The sequence below is a fragment of the Zophobas morio genome, unplaced genomic scaffold, assembly GCF_036711695.1.
Source record: "Zophobas morio isolate AGI-343-1 ecotype UQ-CSIRO unplaced genomic scaffold, CSIRO_AGI_Zmor_V1 ptg000017l, whole genome shotgun sequence".
Classification (NCBI taxonomy): Eukaryota; Metazoa; Arthropoda; class Insecta; order Coleoptera; family Tenebrionidae; genus Zophobas; species Zophobas morio.
This window is the reverse complement of record NW_026972122.1, coordinates 1,250,571-1,269,653: the sequence shown is the minus strand read 5'-3', so window position 1 is coordinate 1,269,653 and position 19,083 is coordinate 1,250,571. Positions and strand designations below refer to the sequence as shown.

Genomic DNA, 19,083 nt, shown 5'->3' with positions numbered 1-19,083 from the left:
GATGCCGTTAGATCGCCGACTAATTCCAGATGAATAGCCTTTGTTGACAAGCAGATAAAAAGTGCTATATATGATTTAACTGTTCGCTTATTTCGTGTTTTACCATCTTTAATAGGCATAGGTCCTGCAAAATCGATTCCCGTGTTACCGAACGGTCGCTCTGGAACTACCCGAACTGATGGTAGTTCTCCCATTATCGGATTAAATTCTATAGGTTTTACCCGAGCGCAATTAAGGCATTTATGGATTACTTGTCTTACCTGGTTTCTATCTGCTAATGGCCAGAACCTAAGGCGTACCGATGAAAGGGTCGCTGTTGGACCAGCATGTAATTGAGCGACATGTATTTCCTTAATAATGAGATTTGTTATGTGATGTTTCGGTAATACCATAGGGTGTTTTTGATCGTAGCTTAAGTTAGCATTACGTAAACGCCCTCCTACGCATATGATACCATTCGTATCAATAAAAGGATTGAGTCTCCTTAGTTTGCTGTTGTTGTTAACTGATTTATTAACGCTGAGGTTTTTAATTTCATCGGCAAATTCTACCCTTTGTAATAATTTAACAATTGCATTAGTGGTTCGTGTGTATTCATCAGGTGTACATTCTCCAGTCTTTTTATTAGCTTTATTTTTACAATTATGAACAAATCGGAAACAATTGATAATGACATGTTGCAACTTAAGAAATGATGAGAACCTGAGAAGAAACTCTAGTTCTGATGTATTAACTGTTACTAATGAGGCGGTTTTTAATTCCAGCACTTCCGTTTTATGTGATTCAGTTTTAGGCCATTGTGCCTCGTCGTGTTTTAGCCAACCAGGGCCTGAAAACCACAACTTACAAGAAATCAACTCGCTTGGAAACATACCTCGCGAAATTATATCTGCTGGATTATCTTTTGTACTTACATGGCGCCATGATATCATTTGATATTTACGTTCTTCCGGAGTGATAAGTATCTGCCGGTACATTTTATTGGTATCGGCAGTCAGCACAAATTTGTATAACCTGATTCTTAAAATTATTGCGCAAAGATCGTCTTGAATTTTTGGACCAACTGCTAAACACTCATTTAGACTAACTCCGGAAGAAGTTTTTGCACTCGCATCAAACACTACACGTAACTTTGTAGTAGTACTCGTCTCTTTCATGACTGCATGATGAGGTAGAAAAACGCATTCATCTTCCAATGGGTTTGATACTAATTGCATATGATTAAGTTCATTGTATTCGTGTACAAATTCATGATACCTGGATTTTAAAGACGGATGTCGTTTGAATTTGTTTTCTACAGCCATAAATCGTTTTATGGCCCTGTCTTTGGATTTACCCAAAATTGTGGGATTATTCTTATATGGCAAAGACACCGGAAACCGCCCAGCCGGGTCTCGTTTATGACTCTTTAGAAATTTTTCCTCGCATAGTATTTCCTCTGGAGTTCCACAAACTGTATCTGTAGTTGGCCATTGTTCGATACCCCAACATGTCTCTACCTGCTTACTTAAACTAATTAGGGTTAAATTGCACACTGGTTTAGTGATGTTTTTATGCTTATTTAAAATACTTCCGCCCAGAAGGTACCCAAATACAGATTCTTGCAGGTGTACCGAATTATTACTTATTTTAAGCTGACCTGTTCTAATGGATTTCCAGAACAGCTCAGCCCCCAATAAAATATCTATTGGACCGCTTTTGTGAAAGTGGTCATCCGCAAGTTGGATCCCAGATGGTAATTCTAAAGAGTTTTTGTCAATGGATATTGCCGGTAAATTTTGTGTTATATGATTTAAGACCAAACATTTTACGTTAAAATTGTAATTATTGTACCTTGATTTTACCTTGATTTGCACCAATTTTTGTGATTGTACACTCGTGCCATTGATTCCTATTATTTCACCATGGAGATGCTTGGAAGACAATCCTAATTTATTACATAATTGTTCCGTAATAAAGTTGGACTGCGACCCCATGTCTAATAGCGCCCTACATACGATCCACTCATTAAACTGATTTTGAATTAAAACCTGCACTGTAGTCAATAAAACCATTGAAGATTCATCGTTTTTTACGTGTGAGACAATGACAGATTGATTGGGTTCGGGATCGGTACTTTGAGTTTCCGTATGCAATAAAGAATTGTGTTTTTTATTACAATATTTGCAAGTCCTACCTCTGCATTTATCAGTTTGATGATTACGCTTAAAACAGTTTGTACATAATTTATACCTTTTGACTTGATTCCAGCGATCTGTTATTGGTAATTTCAAAAACTCGAGACACTGATATAACGCATGTTCTTGTTTACATAAAAAACATTCAATTTGATGTCCTTCCTTAATGAAGGCAGCATTACACGTAACAGGTGCTTTATTAGAATGATTAGACGATCTGAAATTATTCTTTAAATTTGAATGCACTGAATGTTTTCCATGAGACTAAGATTCTCCAGCAGTTAGCGATTCTAATAATGTGGTTTTCTTTGTCAAAAATGTAATTAATTCCTCTAATGTTGGAACATTGGTATCCAATGTACACTCCCAATCCCTCTTTGTAACAAAATCAAATTTTAATGTGATAAGTGGTACAATTAGCGCGTCCCATTGTTGAACTTGTATACCTACATTTTTTAATTCCGCAATATTTGTCAATATGTCGTCCAATAATTTACGCATGGCCACGGCTGAATTTTTGACTAAATTTGGAGAATTAATGATTGCCAAAACATGTTCTTGGACAATCAAACGTTTATTGTTGAACCTTTTTTCTAACAGGTCCCATGCTGATTTGTAATTAGCCTCTGATACTTTAATGGCCTCGATTGTTTTATGTGCGTCGCCCTTTAGGCACGATTTCAAATAATGCAGCTTTTCAACATCACTATATAATCTACTGTCATGGATTAATAATTTGAAAATGTCTGAAAATGCTGTCCACTCTAAATATGATCCGGAAAATATGGGTAATTCTAACGACGGCAGTCTAACTGGATTTAAACGCGCCTGATTATTGTCGTTATTAGTACTAGACGTTGAAGGAATAGGTTCTGTAACACGCGACTCGATTAACTTTAGGATCCTTGCTTCTAAATCATAATACCGATTTTCGAATTCATCGCGCTCGCATGTTTGTTCCTCGGTATCGCACTTTAATAATTCGATATCCCGCTGTATGGCATCAAATTCCATGAATGCATTTTGGAGATTCGGTAGCCTAGTTTTTAATTGATAGATATCATCGCCTGCTCTAAATTTATCCACGAATGTTTTAATTCTAGTAACCGAACCCTTGATTATTCCCCGTTTAGTTACTAATGTTTTTAACGCGTCGTTTGTTTCGTTCGTCATGTTTTTTATTGCGTATGAGGAAATGCAGTACAAAGTAGATAGATATAGATTCCTACCTTTACGTCCTTGTACCCTCGCTCGTGTGTGTCCTGGATCTCGTTGTCCGCGGAATAAAGCTCAGACCACCCTGTCTGATTTGATGCTGAGCCACTTAACTTCGACACTTTGATTACGTAACACTGGATGACGATCCGGCTCGAAGGACCAAATGTTAGGTCATAAATGGGTGACCTGACGGAAATTGTGACGATTCGGTTCGTAGTACCAAATGTTAGGTCATAAGTGAGTGACCTAACGGAAGGTTTTTGTATCCGACTCGAAGGACCAAATGTTAGGTCATAAATGGGTGACCTGACGGAAATTGTGACGATTCGGTTCGTAGTACCAAATGTTAGGTCATAAGTGGGTGACCTAACGGAAGGTTTTTGTATTTGCTCGAAGGACCAGCGGTCACAAATGAGTGACCACAAATGTTGGTCACAATGGATGACCAAAATGATGAAGTGGTCACAATGGATGACCAAAATGATGTTGTGGTCACAATGGATGACCAAAATGATGTTGTTGAAACTATAAATATAGTTTCAATGAGACACGACCTTTTCACTTGACGGTTTATTCGAATCTACTACTATTTAAATGTACATATTTACAAGTGGTGGTGGTGGGTGAGAGGGTGGAGTCTGCTGCACCCCTTCTCCTTCGGTCTACCTGCCTGGACCGAACATCTATAAATCAAAATTTTATAATCTACAGGTAAGAAACGTTTCATAGTGCTTATTATACCATTAGAAGGATCTGCACTATTTTTAATGAGACCTCCGTCTTCGTTTTCGGATGCACTAATTATGTCTCCTACAAACAGATAATATATTTTAACGTAGGACATACGTTTTAAATAAAAATGTCGTAAAAGTAATTTCAAAGTATACTGCATGCATCTTTTAAAAGAATTTAATTAGATAAACAATTTTACCATATCCTTTGAATAGTATCATCAATATTGCACATTGTTTTAACAAACTAATCTGTTACATCGTGAGCCGTCAATACCAGCAGTTTTAAAGATTTTTAAACCTATTATGCTAAACAATATTACACCAAAACCTCAGTCTTAACATCCAACTTTGTTGGCTTTTGATAAAAAAAATCATAACCGTGACACGAATAATTTTAAATATACACAGGAGGAGCTTGTTTGCTTCTCGACATTTCATGAATTATTGAAAATAAAAAAAGTCGCAGATTACAGTTATATTGTTCTCTGAATAGAGGTACTTGAATGCTTTAAAACCATAGTTTAAGTTTGCTCGGTTGAGGTACACTAAAATTATTCTCAACTATGCAGAGTTTTCTGTTTTTGAGGCATATTCACATTACTCCTAATTTTGTTTTTTTTTTTTTTAGTAGAACATCCACTATTTGTACAAAGTATCCTCAGTCTCTTCCTAGGCCTTAAAAGAATAGGTTATTTTTGAAATTTTAATGAGACTATTCTTGAATTGTTTTAGCAACAATATAAGGGGTTTAGGGTTTTTAAAATCTCTGTTACAGTATTTTGTGCCTATATTAACAAAAGATCTAAAATATTGCAATTTTTAAATATCTATATTTTAGTTTTTGCACACGAAACAACTTCTATTTTATTGTTGCATCTTACCCCCTCTTTTTTTGTTAATTATTTTTTATTTTTAAAGTTGCTAGATTTTGCGGTTGCTTATTTTTTAAGAAAAACACCGATATCTCGAAAGAAATAAAGCAAAATATAAATGAAAAATCTGAAAAATCGATATCTGAAAATTATAATATTTTAGATTTTTTTTATAAATAGTACTCTATTCATTAAGATTCAATTAAAATCCACATCACAACAAATCGGATGTATATATCCCTCCACAAAATATTTTAACACAGATTTTTTTCCAAACCCTTGCATTGCTAATTTCTGTGTTAGGTGGTTATGAGTGTTATGACACAACGCTGTGTATAGTTGGAAATCATTTTAGTGAATGCTGCTCACAAGGAATCAGAACTTCGGTCTTTAACTTTTGTCTTATATTTAATAATGGTTAATATAATTAATGATTCTATTAATTTTTACATGAAACTAGTTTCGGTGTTATCTAGATGTTGACATCAGTTTTATTAATTTACCTTAAAACAATATAAAAAAATATATATAGTCCGATTTGTTATTTTTAACAACGAGATTCCCTGGTACTGGATGACTTTCAATATCGCATTTAGAAACACAATGTCTATGTCTAAATTGTTTATATTTGATTTCAACTGCTAGCTTTATGTTAGGTATATTTAAAACTAAACTGTTATTTAGAAAAAGAGTGAAATTACACATTACCATCGGAGTCGTATAGATCCCCTGAAGGAGTTCCCAATTCAGGCATTGGTAAAAGTTCTGCAGAACAAAACAAAAGTAGGTTACAAATTAATGTCTCTGAGTAATTCATGTGGCATACTAACCTTCAGAATGGGGTGATTTTAAAGGTGTTTCTGGAATAACCAAATCTAACTCGAATTCTAAAATTATTAAATTTTCATAAATATAATGTACGTGAAATAAATATGATTTTACCTGGAATTGCACAAGTACCTATTTTCTCAATACTTTCGTCAGTACTGGTGCTATCTGAACGGAATACTAAAGATTAAAAATATGAATAAAATCTTACATTTTTAAAATTAATGGATATTACCTTCAGTAACAACACTTTTCTGACTACTTTCATCAATAGATTCATATCTTTTAGGTGGAGTGTAAATATCCACCGAATAAATAATTGCCTCGGTGCGAGGTGATAATTGAGGCAACGGAGATGAATCGTCCTCCAACATGTTGTTACTCGAGACAGGTGTTGAAAACAGATTTCGGCATACACTGTGGGACATCTTCGCTAAAAAATATCAATAATTGCAAAAAAAAGCAAACAAAAATAGTAATTTTGCATAAAGTTGCAACGGAGAAAAATATTTTACAACTTTTGACGGATTTTTTTTTTCTTCAATAATAATCAGCTTATAATAATGATTGTCATTTGTTTAAGTAAATTTCATCCATGTACAATAAATAATTTTAAAATTCCATACATATACAGAGTGAATGTAATTATACATACCTTTTTTAAGATTGAATTTAGATTACAACACTATAAAATCCACTGCACAATACACAAGCCGGAACCAACACAATTTGTTTGCTATTTCACAGGAGATTTTTTTTTCAAGTTGCATCGACAAAAGACTGTCTGCTACTAGGGGTACATGCTAGTTGGCTCCGGCGGACGGTATTTGACCCTCTGCCGAAAAATGGGTATAGGTAAATTGGCTCCGATGGTGCAAGGAAGGCAGATTTTATGGTACCTCCTACGGTGAGGGGATCATCTGCAGATACGTTATTTCCTGCTGTCGGAAGAGATGTGTTGTTTGAATTACAGGAACATATAATTCCATAGTCATCAAATTTCTATGTCTAGAAAGTGGTGGCGGTAAGGTAGTTACAAAGGGGTTTTCTGGTATTTCCCAGATTTGCGGGGTCTTTGAAGTAAGAGGATAACAATCGTTACGGTGAGAGTAAATATTTCTATACTTTTATTACTACCTGCACTGGTCGAAAATGCCCATTCAACACAAATACAAAATTTCCGGCCGAAAAATATCAGTTTTTTCTTAAACTTTCTTGTGCCCAAGCGCTTAAGATAATTGTTACAAAATGGACTGTTTGGACGAAATGATTAGTGAAAAAGCAAAAACAGGTCTGTTAATTAGGTAATAATTATAAATATAATTTTCATAAAGTGTTAGCTCAAAGTGTTATACGTTGGCAGTGTGTAAAACGTGGCTGTAAATCGTACATCAAGACGAATGCTTCGAATAATAGAACAAAGTGGTGAACATACTCACGAAGCGACTGAAACTTCAAAATTAAACAGACAGAAGCTCAGCAATTTTGTTTTGGTTTATATTTACCTTATCTTTTGCAGCAAAATACAATACTAACAAAAATAAAAAAATATATATTTACCAAGCAATAGTAAATAAATTGTTAAAATTATTAGGGGTAATAGTTCGAACATATACGTGTTGTTTTTCTTAAATACTTATCGTTGCAATGATGAACGAATAAAATTATAAATAATAACTTTAAATGAAATTTAATTTTTCAGTTGGCATTAGATATTAGGTTTTGTGAAAACAACCACAGTTCTGCGTTACCCGTCATGCAGGCAGCAGGAGATGGGAGCCAACTAGTACATGCATCTGGCGGGAGCCAATTTACCTGTTGCTTAAGATTCAAAAGTAGCCGCCGGAGCCAACTAGTATGTTCGGGTTATTCTAAGCAATAATATTTTCGGTTTGAGATATTTATTATATTCAAATTACTTACTTTTTATTGCATCCTGGAATTACAAGACGGTAATAAAGTTTTACAGGCTAGAGACGTGTTTGCGAGCGTATAATTTGCAAAGCAAAGAAAGTGATGCCATTGATACATTCGCACAGCATAGTGAACGAATTGGATATAATTTTATATAAAATCTACATTCGATAAAACTTGTTGCTGTTATTCACTTTACCTGAAATTAACACAGAATTTGTGACCGAATCCAAATAATCAATTGTTAACTGGTGAATTGTGAACGAAATACGAATTACCATTTTTAAACGTGCTTTACAGAAAAGAATTATATTCCCAAAAGATAATAAAATTATATCCGTATTCTTTGTATTGGCCGAGCAAAGGCGGCTCGTTTGACACTCTGCAGTCCTGTTAATATTGCAGGCGAATATGTACTGTTATTAACATTACCTAAAATATGCAAGTTAATAAAACACCACTTAGATAAAAACATATTACATTATGTGGATACTGACTACACTATTACTATTAATTACTATTGACGGGCAACCAGAGAAAATTGGCAATGATAATGTTTAAATTTATAAATGCTGTATATTTGAAAACAAATTATTCGTTTTCATTTCTTGCGTGTCGGCGACAATTATGTTGATGACTGCCACCCAAATCTATTTGTTTATATATAACGAGTAACCGTAGTTTGTATTGGTAATTGTAAACGTTTGTATAAATATTTCCGTTAGATTCCTTTACAAACTTTTGGTCAATTTATGATACTATTTCCCGCGTAAACCATCGAGCAACCAGATTTCTGGAATCTGACAACAATATAATGTTTGCCTGGCCTCGATATTTATCACGTATTTTTATTGCTAGCTACTACTAAACTACAACAAATAAATAAACGGCTAAATTGTATTCTCATATTATAACTATGAAACTTGTAATGTGAAACATTGATGACGTGAACTTTATTAAGTATAAATTAAACATCATACATATTTTGCTACTTACGATAATTCATTGGCATTATAATAAGTTTACTGTTTTGGTAAGGGATTAAATTAAATTATTATTAACTAAAACTTTAGAGAAAATGAGTTCAATTGTTTTTGAGAAAAAATTAAATCAAAATGTTATTGTTAAGCAAAAAATGTAATTATTTATTACGCAACAATTTTTTTGCAATTTAAAATTGTAAGATGGCGAATCTAATAATAATTTGAAATAAAAAAAATATCTTTAAAAAAATAATGACTGGAAGTAAAAAATTTGTAACAATAAAAAAATTATACAAATGGCAGTTGTTTTTCTTAAATTTCAGGTAACCTAAATTTTAAAGTGTGATATTTAATTATTTGTTTATTCATTTATTCATTCATTCATCCATTTATTTATTTATGTATTTATTTATTTATTCCACACATTGAGTAATTGCCATATTATATTACTACTACTGCGAGTAAAATTTATTAAGATTTCTTTCCACACCTAACGCCGAAAATGAAAACAGAAAGCAAGTACGTAAAAGCGGGTAACGGTACAGTATCGATTTTCGGCTTGGACATGCGGCAAAACAGTACTCAGTCTAAACTATGTTTCGCTTCGCCCAAGTGCGACATGCGGCAAATCTGACCCAAACAGTAGAGGCGAAAATCCCTCGGACGCGATTTGGATATGCGGCAAACCAGTTCTAAGGTGACGATTGGTCTTTTTTGAGGCATATTAAACGACCTAGTTTTTTTTTTATTTCAAATAGAACACCCAATATACTTTTACATATTGAAGTGGCCCCTTCCTAGGCTTTAAAACCGTAGTCTATTTTTGAAAGCAAAGCGACGTTGCCACGTTGTTTAATTTTTTTGAAATTTTCTAGCAATGTAAAAGTTCGAAAAAAATCGCAGTAGGGTTATTTTTAAAATCTGTCTTAAAATGTTTTGTGAAAGGATAAACAAAGTTGGGTCTTAATGTACAGCGTTTAATAACAAAAAATCAAAAATATTACAATTTTCAAATATGGATATTTCAGTTTTTTCAAATAGAACATCTGTATTTTATTACTGCTTCTTACTCTACTTTTCCGTTTATTTTTTTAAGTATTTTTTACATCCAAAGTTGACAGTTATGGAATTTTCATGACAAAAAATAGAGTAAGTTTGAAATTATGAAATACGTGTTGTATTTGAAAAAAAGTGATGGTTTAGATTCTTTATAAACAGAGCTGTTCAGTACTTCAAGTAAAAGTACTTGAAGTAATACTTCAAGTACTTTAAGTACTTCAAGTACTTTACTTGAAGTACTTTTATATTTAGGTATTTGGTACTTGGTACTTGGAGTATTTTTAAAATGTACTTGAGTTTGGTACTTGATTTTGCCAAGTACTTTACTCCAAGTACTTCACTCAGTATTTTAAATACTCTTGAATTACTTGAAGTATGAAAGTGGAAATTTCAAATACTTTATCCTCTATTTTACGAAGTTTTTACATCTCAAAATAGGGTCTGTTAAATCCTTGAAGTTATTAATTCAATTATTTGATAAGATGTATTTTTATAGTAAAATCGTGTTTGTTTCCTGTGAGGTTATATTTTGATCTGTGATTGTGAATATCTTATCCACAATATGACATACATTTCATAGGTACTTGCATAATGCCGATAGATGGTAGGTAAGAAAATTAATGTCATAAATATGTCATTTGAGAGTGAATGACGACAGCAGAAGGGTCGGAGATCTGTGTAAAATTTTCAGCGATGTAAAGTTGTGAATATATGAAGTTTGTCTTTTGTATTTTGGTCTGGAACTTAACTTTCCGGTTAGTTTTTCAGTACCTTCCCGGTACCCCAAAGGGAATCGGGTTTGTTGACGTACCTGCTAAAGTGCAAGGTCGGATTTGAAAATATTTGAGAAATGATTTAGTACTCGTTCAAAAAGATATTTATTCTTTCATTAGTTTCTTAACCCCGCCGTGTATTTGTCAGTAAGAAGACTGGTCAGGGCGGAGAACTCGGCAGGGGATTATCCCTTTTATTATTATAATAGCAATAGCTGATGGCAGGTACAGACTTTCATATTCGCGTCTTCCTCGTAGAATTTAAACAGAATTTTATGTTAAATATTTTGCAGTTTAATTTTCTTTATCATGTTAGACACTCGTTTTTTACCAAATTTTCTTTTTTTATTTATACATGGTTCAGCCATATAAACTCAGTTTCTTATTTCTACTTATATTTTCTCACATTACAGTTTCAAATAATCTGTTAAATTGTATGAATTATTTGAACACCAACAATTTAAAAAGACGTAATGCAGAAAAACAATGATTTTAAAAGTCACACTAATTAGTGTCATTTATCTTTCTTGTGCGGATTTTATTTATTACCGTACAACAACTTTACGTATTACATTGCATCGCTTATTACCTAAACCCAATATTGTTCAAAATGAAATATGTTTTGTGAAACTCGGCTCGTAGTACCAATATTTTTTGTAATCCAGTTGATACGACTATGATTGTATGATTTTGATGAGTACCGAATTGTACTTTGATATTGCTCGAAGGACCTTTGTTTTGTTGTGTGCGAAATAATAGACAGCCTTCGGTTTCGATGTTTAAATACAGGACGGTTACAGAAGTACTGAACTTACATTTGTATTTACAATATCAGGTAAAGATACCCAAAAGGGTCAGTGGCCGCTTCCGTAAATGGAACAAAATACATATTCACATTATAAAAAAATACAAAGTTAATGAAATTCGCGATTAGTTAGTATAATTGCCTAGATAAATACACCCCTACGAAATATTTTAACAATAATAAATTTAGTACATATTTACCTGAATTTTCGCAAAAGCCGTTGTTAGGCATTCCCTGAAGTCATTGTGGTTATCAGTTACTAATGTCATCTTCTTTGGGTTTTCAGGTAAAAATAAAAAATAAGCCAATCGAAAATGTAAAGGAAAATTTTGAAAGTATTGTGGCATTAGAGGAACCAAATTTTGTATAAATGGACGGAACAGCATTACGAACCTATTAATTATTTGTGATTTGTTAGTGTAAAGTTACATACTTAGTTAGACAAACATTGTAGTGATTAGTGTTTAACTGTTTACTATTTAGTCACTGTAGTAGTTAAGTTAATTTAATAATTTTTAGAATAGTAAATACGTACCTAAGTGGTAGACAGATATATTCAGGAATATGGGGCATTCATTCCAAGAAAATTCTCAGCATTTTTGGTAACCGCAAAAGTAAAAAACGACTAATTACTTTGATCACCTTGATATTTTTCAAGAGTTATAGTTTTCGCTGAAAATGGACTCTCGTTTTAGGCATTTTATTTTTTATTTAAAAAATTCATACGTTTTTTTTGAAAATGCAACATAGTGACTTAAACATTTTTATGTCACGAGCATATGTATATGTATCGCACTGCTCTTAAAATTTTTTTCTGGAAAATTTCAGTTTCACAAATCCGGCCCTGTGCACTTTCACAATGGGTAATGATTAAGGGTGCTGTAAACTACCCACAAACTTAAACACGGAACCGGTTCATAAAATTCATTATTTTTAACACAACTTTATTAAAAAATCAGAACGTTTTGGTGGTGAACCAAAATTCAAATTATTAAAAAAAGGCAACAGAAGCCTGAGAAAATACCATACAGCGCCGATGTTTTTGTTATAAATTAATAGTAAGCATACATAGACAACGCCGTCATGTATTTTATTTTAAATTAGAAATAGACGTTAATTTTGTAGAAGGCATTGGCTCAACAGAAAGATGTAAAAGTATTTCAAACGAATATTGTTTATAAATAACATAGTATTATTAATAACTGAGCTACCATTCTGCATTTAAGTTGATGAAGTTAAATTCTGAATATTAAAAAATTCAGTTCTAAAATATATTAAGCTTTTTAAAAAAAAACGGGAAAAGTTATCTAATTCTACAGTATTTCAAATAATTAGAAAGTACTTGAAGCATTTTCAGTACTTCAAGTATTTGTAAGTACTTGAAGTATACCTCCAGTACTTCAAGTACTCGTAAGTACTTGAAGTAATGTACTTGGCTTGTACTTCAAGTACATCTGAAAAGTACTTGATACTTGAAATACTCTTGCTGAAAGTAAGTACTTGGTACTTTACTTGACCACTATTTCAAGTAGTACTTTGTACTTGGTACTTCAAGTACTTTTTTTGAGTACTTTGAACAGCTCTGTTTATAAACACCCTGTATAATAAAATTTAAATTAATTGACACCACAAAAATGCGCGTTTCTCTATATATCTCCCCATTAAATATTGTAAAACTAAACACATTGAAAAAAAATAACCCCATTTTGATTTTTTGTTAACAAATTTCAAGAAAATTGAAATAACTTGGCAACGTCGCTTCATAATTTTAAAAATAAACTGTGGATATAGCAAAAGGCTAATCAAAAATTGTGTGTTATAAAAGTTTTGTGTTACGTCCTACAAAGAGAACACTCTGTATAGATAAGAATTAATTTTGAAGTCCTAAAAAACTTTATTTTTTGACTATATTTTTATAATGAGACTTCGAGAACCGCACGCTTATTGACCCACCCTGTATACAGGGTTGATCGATATAATTATTGAAAATAAAAAAACGTCAAACTAAAATTGTACGGTTCTTGGACTAGCACGGCTTAGTTTTTTTTTTTATTTTAAATAGAACACCCAATATATTTTTACATATTCAATTGGCCTCTTCCTACGCTTTAAAACCGTAGTCTATTTTGGAAATTTCCAAGCGACGTTGCCACGTTGTTTAAAAAATCGCAATAGGGATATTTTAAAAACTGTGTTAAAATGTTTTGCGAATGGATAAACAAAGTTGTTGTATTAAATTGATTATTAATATACAGTGTTCAATAAAAAAATCAAAAACATTACAATTTTCAATCAGTTTTTGGATCATTCAGTTTTTTCAAATATAATACTTGTAAAGTTGACAGTTTCTGGAATTTTCGTAACAAAAATAGAGTAAGTTTCAGTAATAAAATTCGTGTTCTATTAAAAAATATATCATGTTTTAGATTTTTTATAAACACTCCGTATAACAAAATTTAAATTAATTTTTATCTGCATAAAATATTGTAAACAAAAATTTAAACATTAAAAAAATAACCCTGCTGTGATTTTTTCTTAACAAAATTCAAGTACATTGGAATAATGTGGCAACGTTGCATCAGAATTTCAACAATTAACTATTACTCTGATTATAGAGTCTACAACCAGGCCAATTAGAGTATATAAAAATAAGATGTCAGAACACTCTGTATACTTGAAAATAATGTTAGTGTATGCTAAGCAAAGAAATGTGTGACTGTAGGCTTTAACTTTATTTTCTGTCTCCAATAATAATTAAGGAACTATCGGAGATATCGAAAACCGCGCCCTTAGTGTGACTCACCCTGTATACAACTAGAGATCAATAAGAAACACGATCAGAGACAGACATGGATTTTTGAAGATTTGTCTTTGATCGTGTTTTTGTTCTCTCAGTACTACTTTGATAAAAAAAATGATTTAAGGTTATTTGAATAGAACTTCTCTCGCCCTTAAATACAGTCGAACAAATTCAGTTTTTTCGGAAAATTTGACAACAATCAGTCTAGTAGTTTACAAGATTCTCTATCTAATACAAATCGACACAGATGACAGACGACAGGCACAAACGAAAACGGGAGACCAATTTTTTTCTTGCTCCAGAGGTCATGAAACGCCTAAAACATGAACTAAAAAATGTTGAAAGAATATATTGAATTGAATTATAGAGAAATGAAATTCTTTTTTAACCTGACCTGACCTGACCTAACCTGACCCGACCTGACCTAACCTGACCTGACCTGACTTTGTAGAAGAAACTTGGCTAAAATGCAATTCTGTCAAAGGATCGTTTAACAATTTTTAGACAATTAAAAGTATTTAGTCAATTTACAATGCCTTTACCATAGCGTTGTAATTTTTTCAAAAATGTTTTGCTACTTTCAACAAATTCAAATTTCTATTAACATCTAAAAAGTAATCCTTGTTTTCTTCTGTAGTACCACCAAGACGATCAAGAGAATATAAATAGTGAGAAATAAAGCTTCTAAGATCCGTTTCCATTTTGTCGCCACTCTAATTTTGCAATCACATGATCTCTTCAAATATTGCAAACTTCAACTACAATAAAATTAATCGCCGAGTGGGATTTAAATAACTCGAACATCAAGCAAACTCTTGGCTACTTGCAATTTAAACAGAGACGTAGTTTCGGTTCTGTAAACACAATTGTAGTGATTTAGTAGTACTTATTTAAACATCCCAAATTTTGTATGTACAAAGGTATTAATGATAAGCACTAAAAATCTTATTTCCTAACTTTTAATTCTCATTGTACAAATAACACATAATCTTCACTTCTGTCAGCAAATGACTATGTCGAAAATGATTTGTGAAAATTTAGCACCAAGTAGTTTTTTAAAATTTTTTTGAAATTTTGTTGCAGTTTATCCGTACCAGAAGCTCTAGGAAAACTCGTCTCCTACTTCAGCCCAGGCCAGACCGCCGTAACCAAAGAAGACGCCTACTACTACGCCGCCACCGTCATAATCCTCAACTTAGTCAACTTCATCTACACCCAAAACTATCTCATCGCACTAACAGAATTCGGAATCAGAATCAGAACAGCAATATGCTCCTTCATCTACCGCAAGGCCCTAAAAATGACCGAAAAATCCCTCACCGACATATCAATGGGAAAAATCGTCACCCTCATCACCAAGGACATCTTCGCAATCGAAATGATCATCCTGTTTGGTAACGACATCTGGATAGGCCTCATCCAGACCGCCCTCATCTGCTACCTCATCTATGGAAAAATCGGAGTCGCGGCATTCGCAGGAGTCGGCTTCTTCCTCATAATTCTACCCCTACAAAGTAATACTCATTTTAATTTTGCTACAATTACAAATTGTAATTTTAGTTGTCATCGGACGAATGTCGACGTTGTTTCGTCTGAAAACCAGCAAACAAACGGACGAAAGAATCCAACTAACTCAAGAGATTCTGTCGACTATCAAAACCATCAAAATGTACGCTTGGGAAAATTTCTTCTGTGACAGGATTTCGCAGTCGCGCAAGTAAATTAACACATCTGTATCAATTGTCACTCTATCGTACGATTCCAGAAAAGAAGTCAACTCAATTTTCAAACTATTCCTCTTGAAGATCATCATCATCGTAATCGGGGGACTTTCCGCAAAAATTGCTTTCTATCTCCTCATCATGACCCATGTCTGGATGGGTAATTACATCACGGCTGAAGTCGTCTACTTCATTAAAAGCTGCTTCCACAAACTCAGACACCTTCTGAGCATAATGCTTCCACTTGGTATCACGTTTGGAGCAGAATTCTCCGCCACTTCTATCAGAATGAAGAGTATTTTGAACGCCGAAGAAGCACCAACGTCGCGAAGTCCCATTGAAATATCCACCAAAGACCCCGCTATTATTTTCAATAAAGTGTCAGTCACAACGCGAGGGGTTGACATTATCAAAGAAACCACAATGGAACTGAAGAAAGGGCTCAACATTGTCGTCGGGCACGTAGGTTCCGGGAAAAGCACGTTCCTCAAGACCATCCTCGAAGACCACAAATTCGACGGTAATTTGACCATTTATGGCACGTTGTCGTACGCGTCGCAAGAACCGTGGTTGTTTCCGTCCACCATCAAACAAAATATATTGTTTGGGGAAAAAATGAACCACGAGAGGTACAGAAAAGTTTTGGAGATTTGTGCTCTGAATCAAGACTTGAAGGGGTTCAGCGATTGTGACGATAGTCTGGTGGGTGATAATGGTGTCAATTTGAGTAAAGGTCAACAAGCTCGAGTTAATCTAGCCAGAGCGGTATACAAGGAAGCTGATATTTATCTGCTAGATGATTGTCTGGCGGCTCTCGATGGACACGTCAGCGACTACATTTTCAAAGAGTGCATTCTGGATTTTCTCAAAGGCAAAATGTGTGTTTTTGTCAGTAATAGCGACGATTATGTGCCGTCGTCCGATTGGATTATCAATATCAATGACGGTAGTATCAAATTGAACGAAAACACGAAAAAAGTCGCTTTCGAGTTGGTAAACAACAAAGAGTTAGCTTTGACGAAATGCAACGACGAAATCGTAGAGAAAATTGAAAAAGAGTCAGAAGCGAAACCGATTTATAAAGAAGACAAGAAAAAGGGGAAAGTTGATATTGCCACCTATAGAAAATATATATCGTTTGGTGGCGGCTATTTCCTCTTTGGTTTCATTATGGTCATGTTCGTGGTTGTCCAATCTATAGTGAGCTATAGCGATAAACTGGTGAGCAACTGGTGACGTAGCCCACAAACTCAAAAATTCCGTACTTATTGTTTGCTTCCAGGGTAACCCTCGAGCAGAACTTATCAAATTTTCAAATGATGAATATGACGAACACGTCTATATTCATTGAAACCGAGAGTCAAAGAACGAGTATCTTAAACCTGTACACTATCATTATAGTGTCATCGACGGCGCTCTCTCTAATGAAATCGCTAACCTTTTTCTCTTTCAACAGAAAAGCGTCTATCAATCTTCACAAAGTCATGATACAAAAGATAATCAATGCTAAAATGACTTTCTTCGATTCTCATTTTATCGGAAATGTACTTAATCGATTTTCTAAAGACTTGTGTACTATAGACGAACATTTACCCTTTGTGATGAACGAATGTTTCGAGGTAATTAATTGACTATCACTATCCCCCCTAACACTGTTTTCCGTAGTTATTATTTATTATGTTCGGGATTATTTTTCTCGTGGCGACCGTCAACGCCATTTTTCTCATTCCGGCGTCAATTTTCTTCGTCATTGCGTATTTGGCCAGATTCGTCTACCTCAGAACCGGTCGAAGTCTACAAAGACTAGAAGCGTCAAGTAAGTACGTAGGAAAGATGGTTGACTTTACTCAGTTAAACTTAGCTCGTAGCCCGCTGATTGGTCACTTGAATGCAAGCTTGGAAGGTCTGACCACAATCAGAGCTTTCAAAGCCCAACAAATCATCAAAGACGAGTTTGACAGACACCAAGATCTCTACACTTCTGTGAATTACACCCTCCATAACAGCATGCGAGCTTTGGCGTTCGTTTTAGACATGATGTGCTCTCTATTCATCATAATCGTCATCCTAAGATTTTTGATATTCGAAGATGGTAAGTCGACATTGATAACTATCATTTTTTTTTAAGTTGCGTTTTAGACACCACGGTGGGTAATGTGGGTCTTGCTATAACCCAAGCCTTCCATTTAACCGGTCTTCTCCAATACGGTATCCGAAGATGGGCAGATTTTGAAAACCAGATGACTTCAGTCGAACGCGTTTTACAATACACAGAAGTCGAACAAGAGAAGCAAGACGGTAAAACTGTCAAAGACTGGCCGCACGATGGCAACATCACTTACGACAAAGTCGCCTTAAAATACAACGACCGCAAAGTCCTCAACGACATCACTTTCACTATCAAACCACAACAAAAAATCGGCGTCGTTGGAAGAACTGGAGCTGGAAAGTCGTCGATTATATCAACTCTGTTCCGACTGTATGATATCGAAGGCAACGTCACAATCGACGGGGTTGATACTCAAGACCTCGCTCTTCATTTCTTGCGCTCCAACATCGCTATCATCCCACAGGACCCGGTTCTAATATCTGGAACCATCCGCGACAATATCGATCCGTTGAACCAACACAAAGACGACGATATTTGGAAAATTATCAAAATTGTCAAACTAGAAGACGTTGTGACTAACTTAAGCGACAAAATTGATGTCAATGCGACTTTCAGTGCCGGCCAGAAGCAGCTGATTTGTCTAGGTAGAGCCATAATCCGGCGCAACAAGATCGTGGTTTTAGACGAAGCCACTGCTAATTTGGACAACGAAACGGACTCTTTGATACGAAACGTGATCGACGAAAATTTTGCCTTGTGTACTGTGATAACTATAGCTCATAGGTTAGCGTCAGTTTTGGCTTCTGATGTTGTGATGGTGGTCGACGATGGAAGGATCGTGGAACAGGATGAACCGAAGAAGTTGTTAGAAAATAAAAATAGCTTGTTTTTTGAGATGATCAAACAAACGTAGTTAAATAAAGAATAAGAGTACTTGGGTTTTTTATTCGTGTTATGACAGTAGGTACATCCTGTTATCGAGGTTTAACACTAAAATGGAGATGTTTTCGTCTCGTGATGTTTGCTTTGTGGCTTTTTATCTCGGCCATTTCTTACTTGTTAGTACCTCAAACATTTTTAATAATCATT

At 34.1% G+C, this 19,083-nt stretch overlaps 2 protein-coding genes across 3 annotated transcripts in view; one reads left to right on the top strand and one right to left on the bottom strand.

Annotated features, from left to right (window-relative positions):
- LOC135130408 (ATP-binding cassette sub-family C member 4-like) overlaps positions 1 to 18,927 on the top strand; it is a 41,956-nt gene extending 23,029 nt beyond the window's left edge. For both annotated transcript variants that reach the window (XM_064057787.1, XM_064057786.1), the window contains 7 exons: positions 15,247 to 15,677; positions 15,724 to 15,880; positions 15,929 to 17,116; positions 17,167 to 17,503; positions 17,550 to 17,700; positions 17,746 to 17,976; positions 18,024 to 18,927. In XM_064057787.1, coding sequence (XP_063913857.1) covers positions 15,247 to 15,677; positions 15,724 to 15,880; positions 15,929 to 17,116; positions 17,167 to 17,503; positions 17,550 to 17,700; positions 17,746 to 17,976; positions 18,024 to 18,907 — 3,379 coding nt within the window. In that variant the 3' untranslated portion in view covers positions 18,908 to 18,927. The remainder of the gene's footprint in view (positions 1 to 15,246; positions 15,678 to 15,723; positions 15,881 to 15,928; positions 17,117 to 17,166; positions 17,504 to 17,549; positions 17,701 to 17,745; positions 17,977 to 18,023) is intronic.
- Positions 3,898 to 6,257, bottom strand: LOC135130143 (uncharacterized). The gene is made up of 6 exons (XM_064057477.1): positions 6,065 to 6,257; positions 5,944 to 6,009; positions 5,832 to 5,888; positions 5,710 to 5,766; positions 4,137 to 4,205; positions 3,898 to 4,078 (listed from the first exon to the last, which is right to left on the bottom strand). Exons 1-6 carry the CDS (start codon positions 6,255 to 6,257, stop codon positions 3,966 to 3,968), a joined length of 555 nt encoding a protein of 184 aa, XP_063913547.1. The 3' UTR covers positions 3,898 to 3,965.
- Positions 18,928 to 19,083: the final 156 nt, after the last annotated feature.

Excerpts from the sequence above, each read along its gene's own strand:
- LOC135130143 (XM_064057477.1), bottom strand. The coding sequence starts at position 6,257 with ATGTCCCACAGTGTATGCCGAAATCTGTTTTCAACACCTGTCTCGAGT. Across the intron at positions 4,206-5,709 it reads GGATCTATACGACTCCGATG|GAGACATAATTAGTGCATCC; the intron begins GTAATGTGTAAT and ends ATCTGTTTGTAG. Across the intron at positions 4,079-4,136 it reads TAGTGCAGATCCTTCTAATG|ATGTTCGGTCCAGGCAGGTA; the intron begins GTATAATAAGCA and ends TTTGATTTATAG.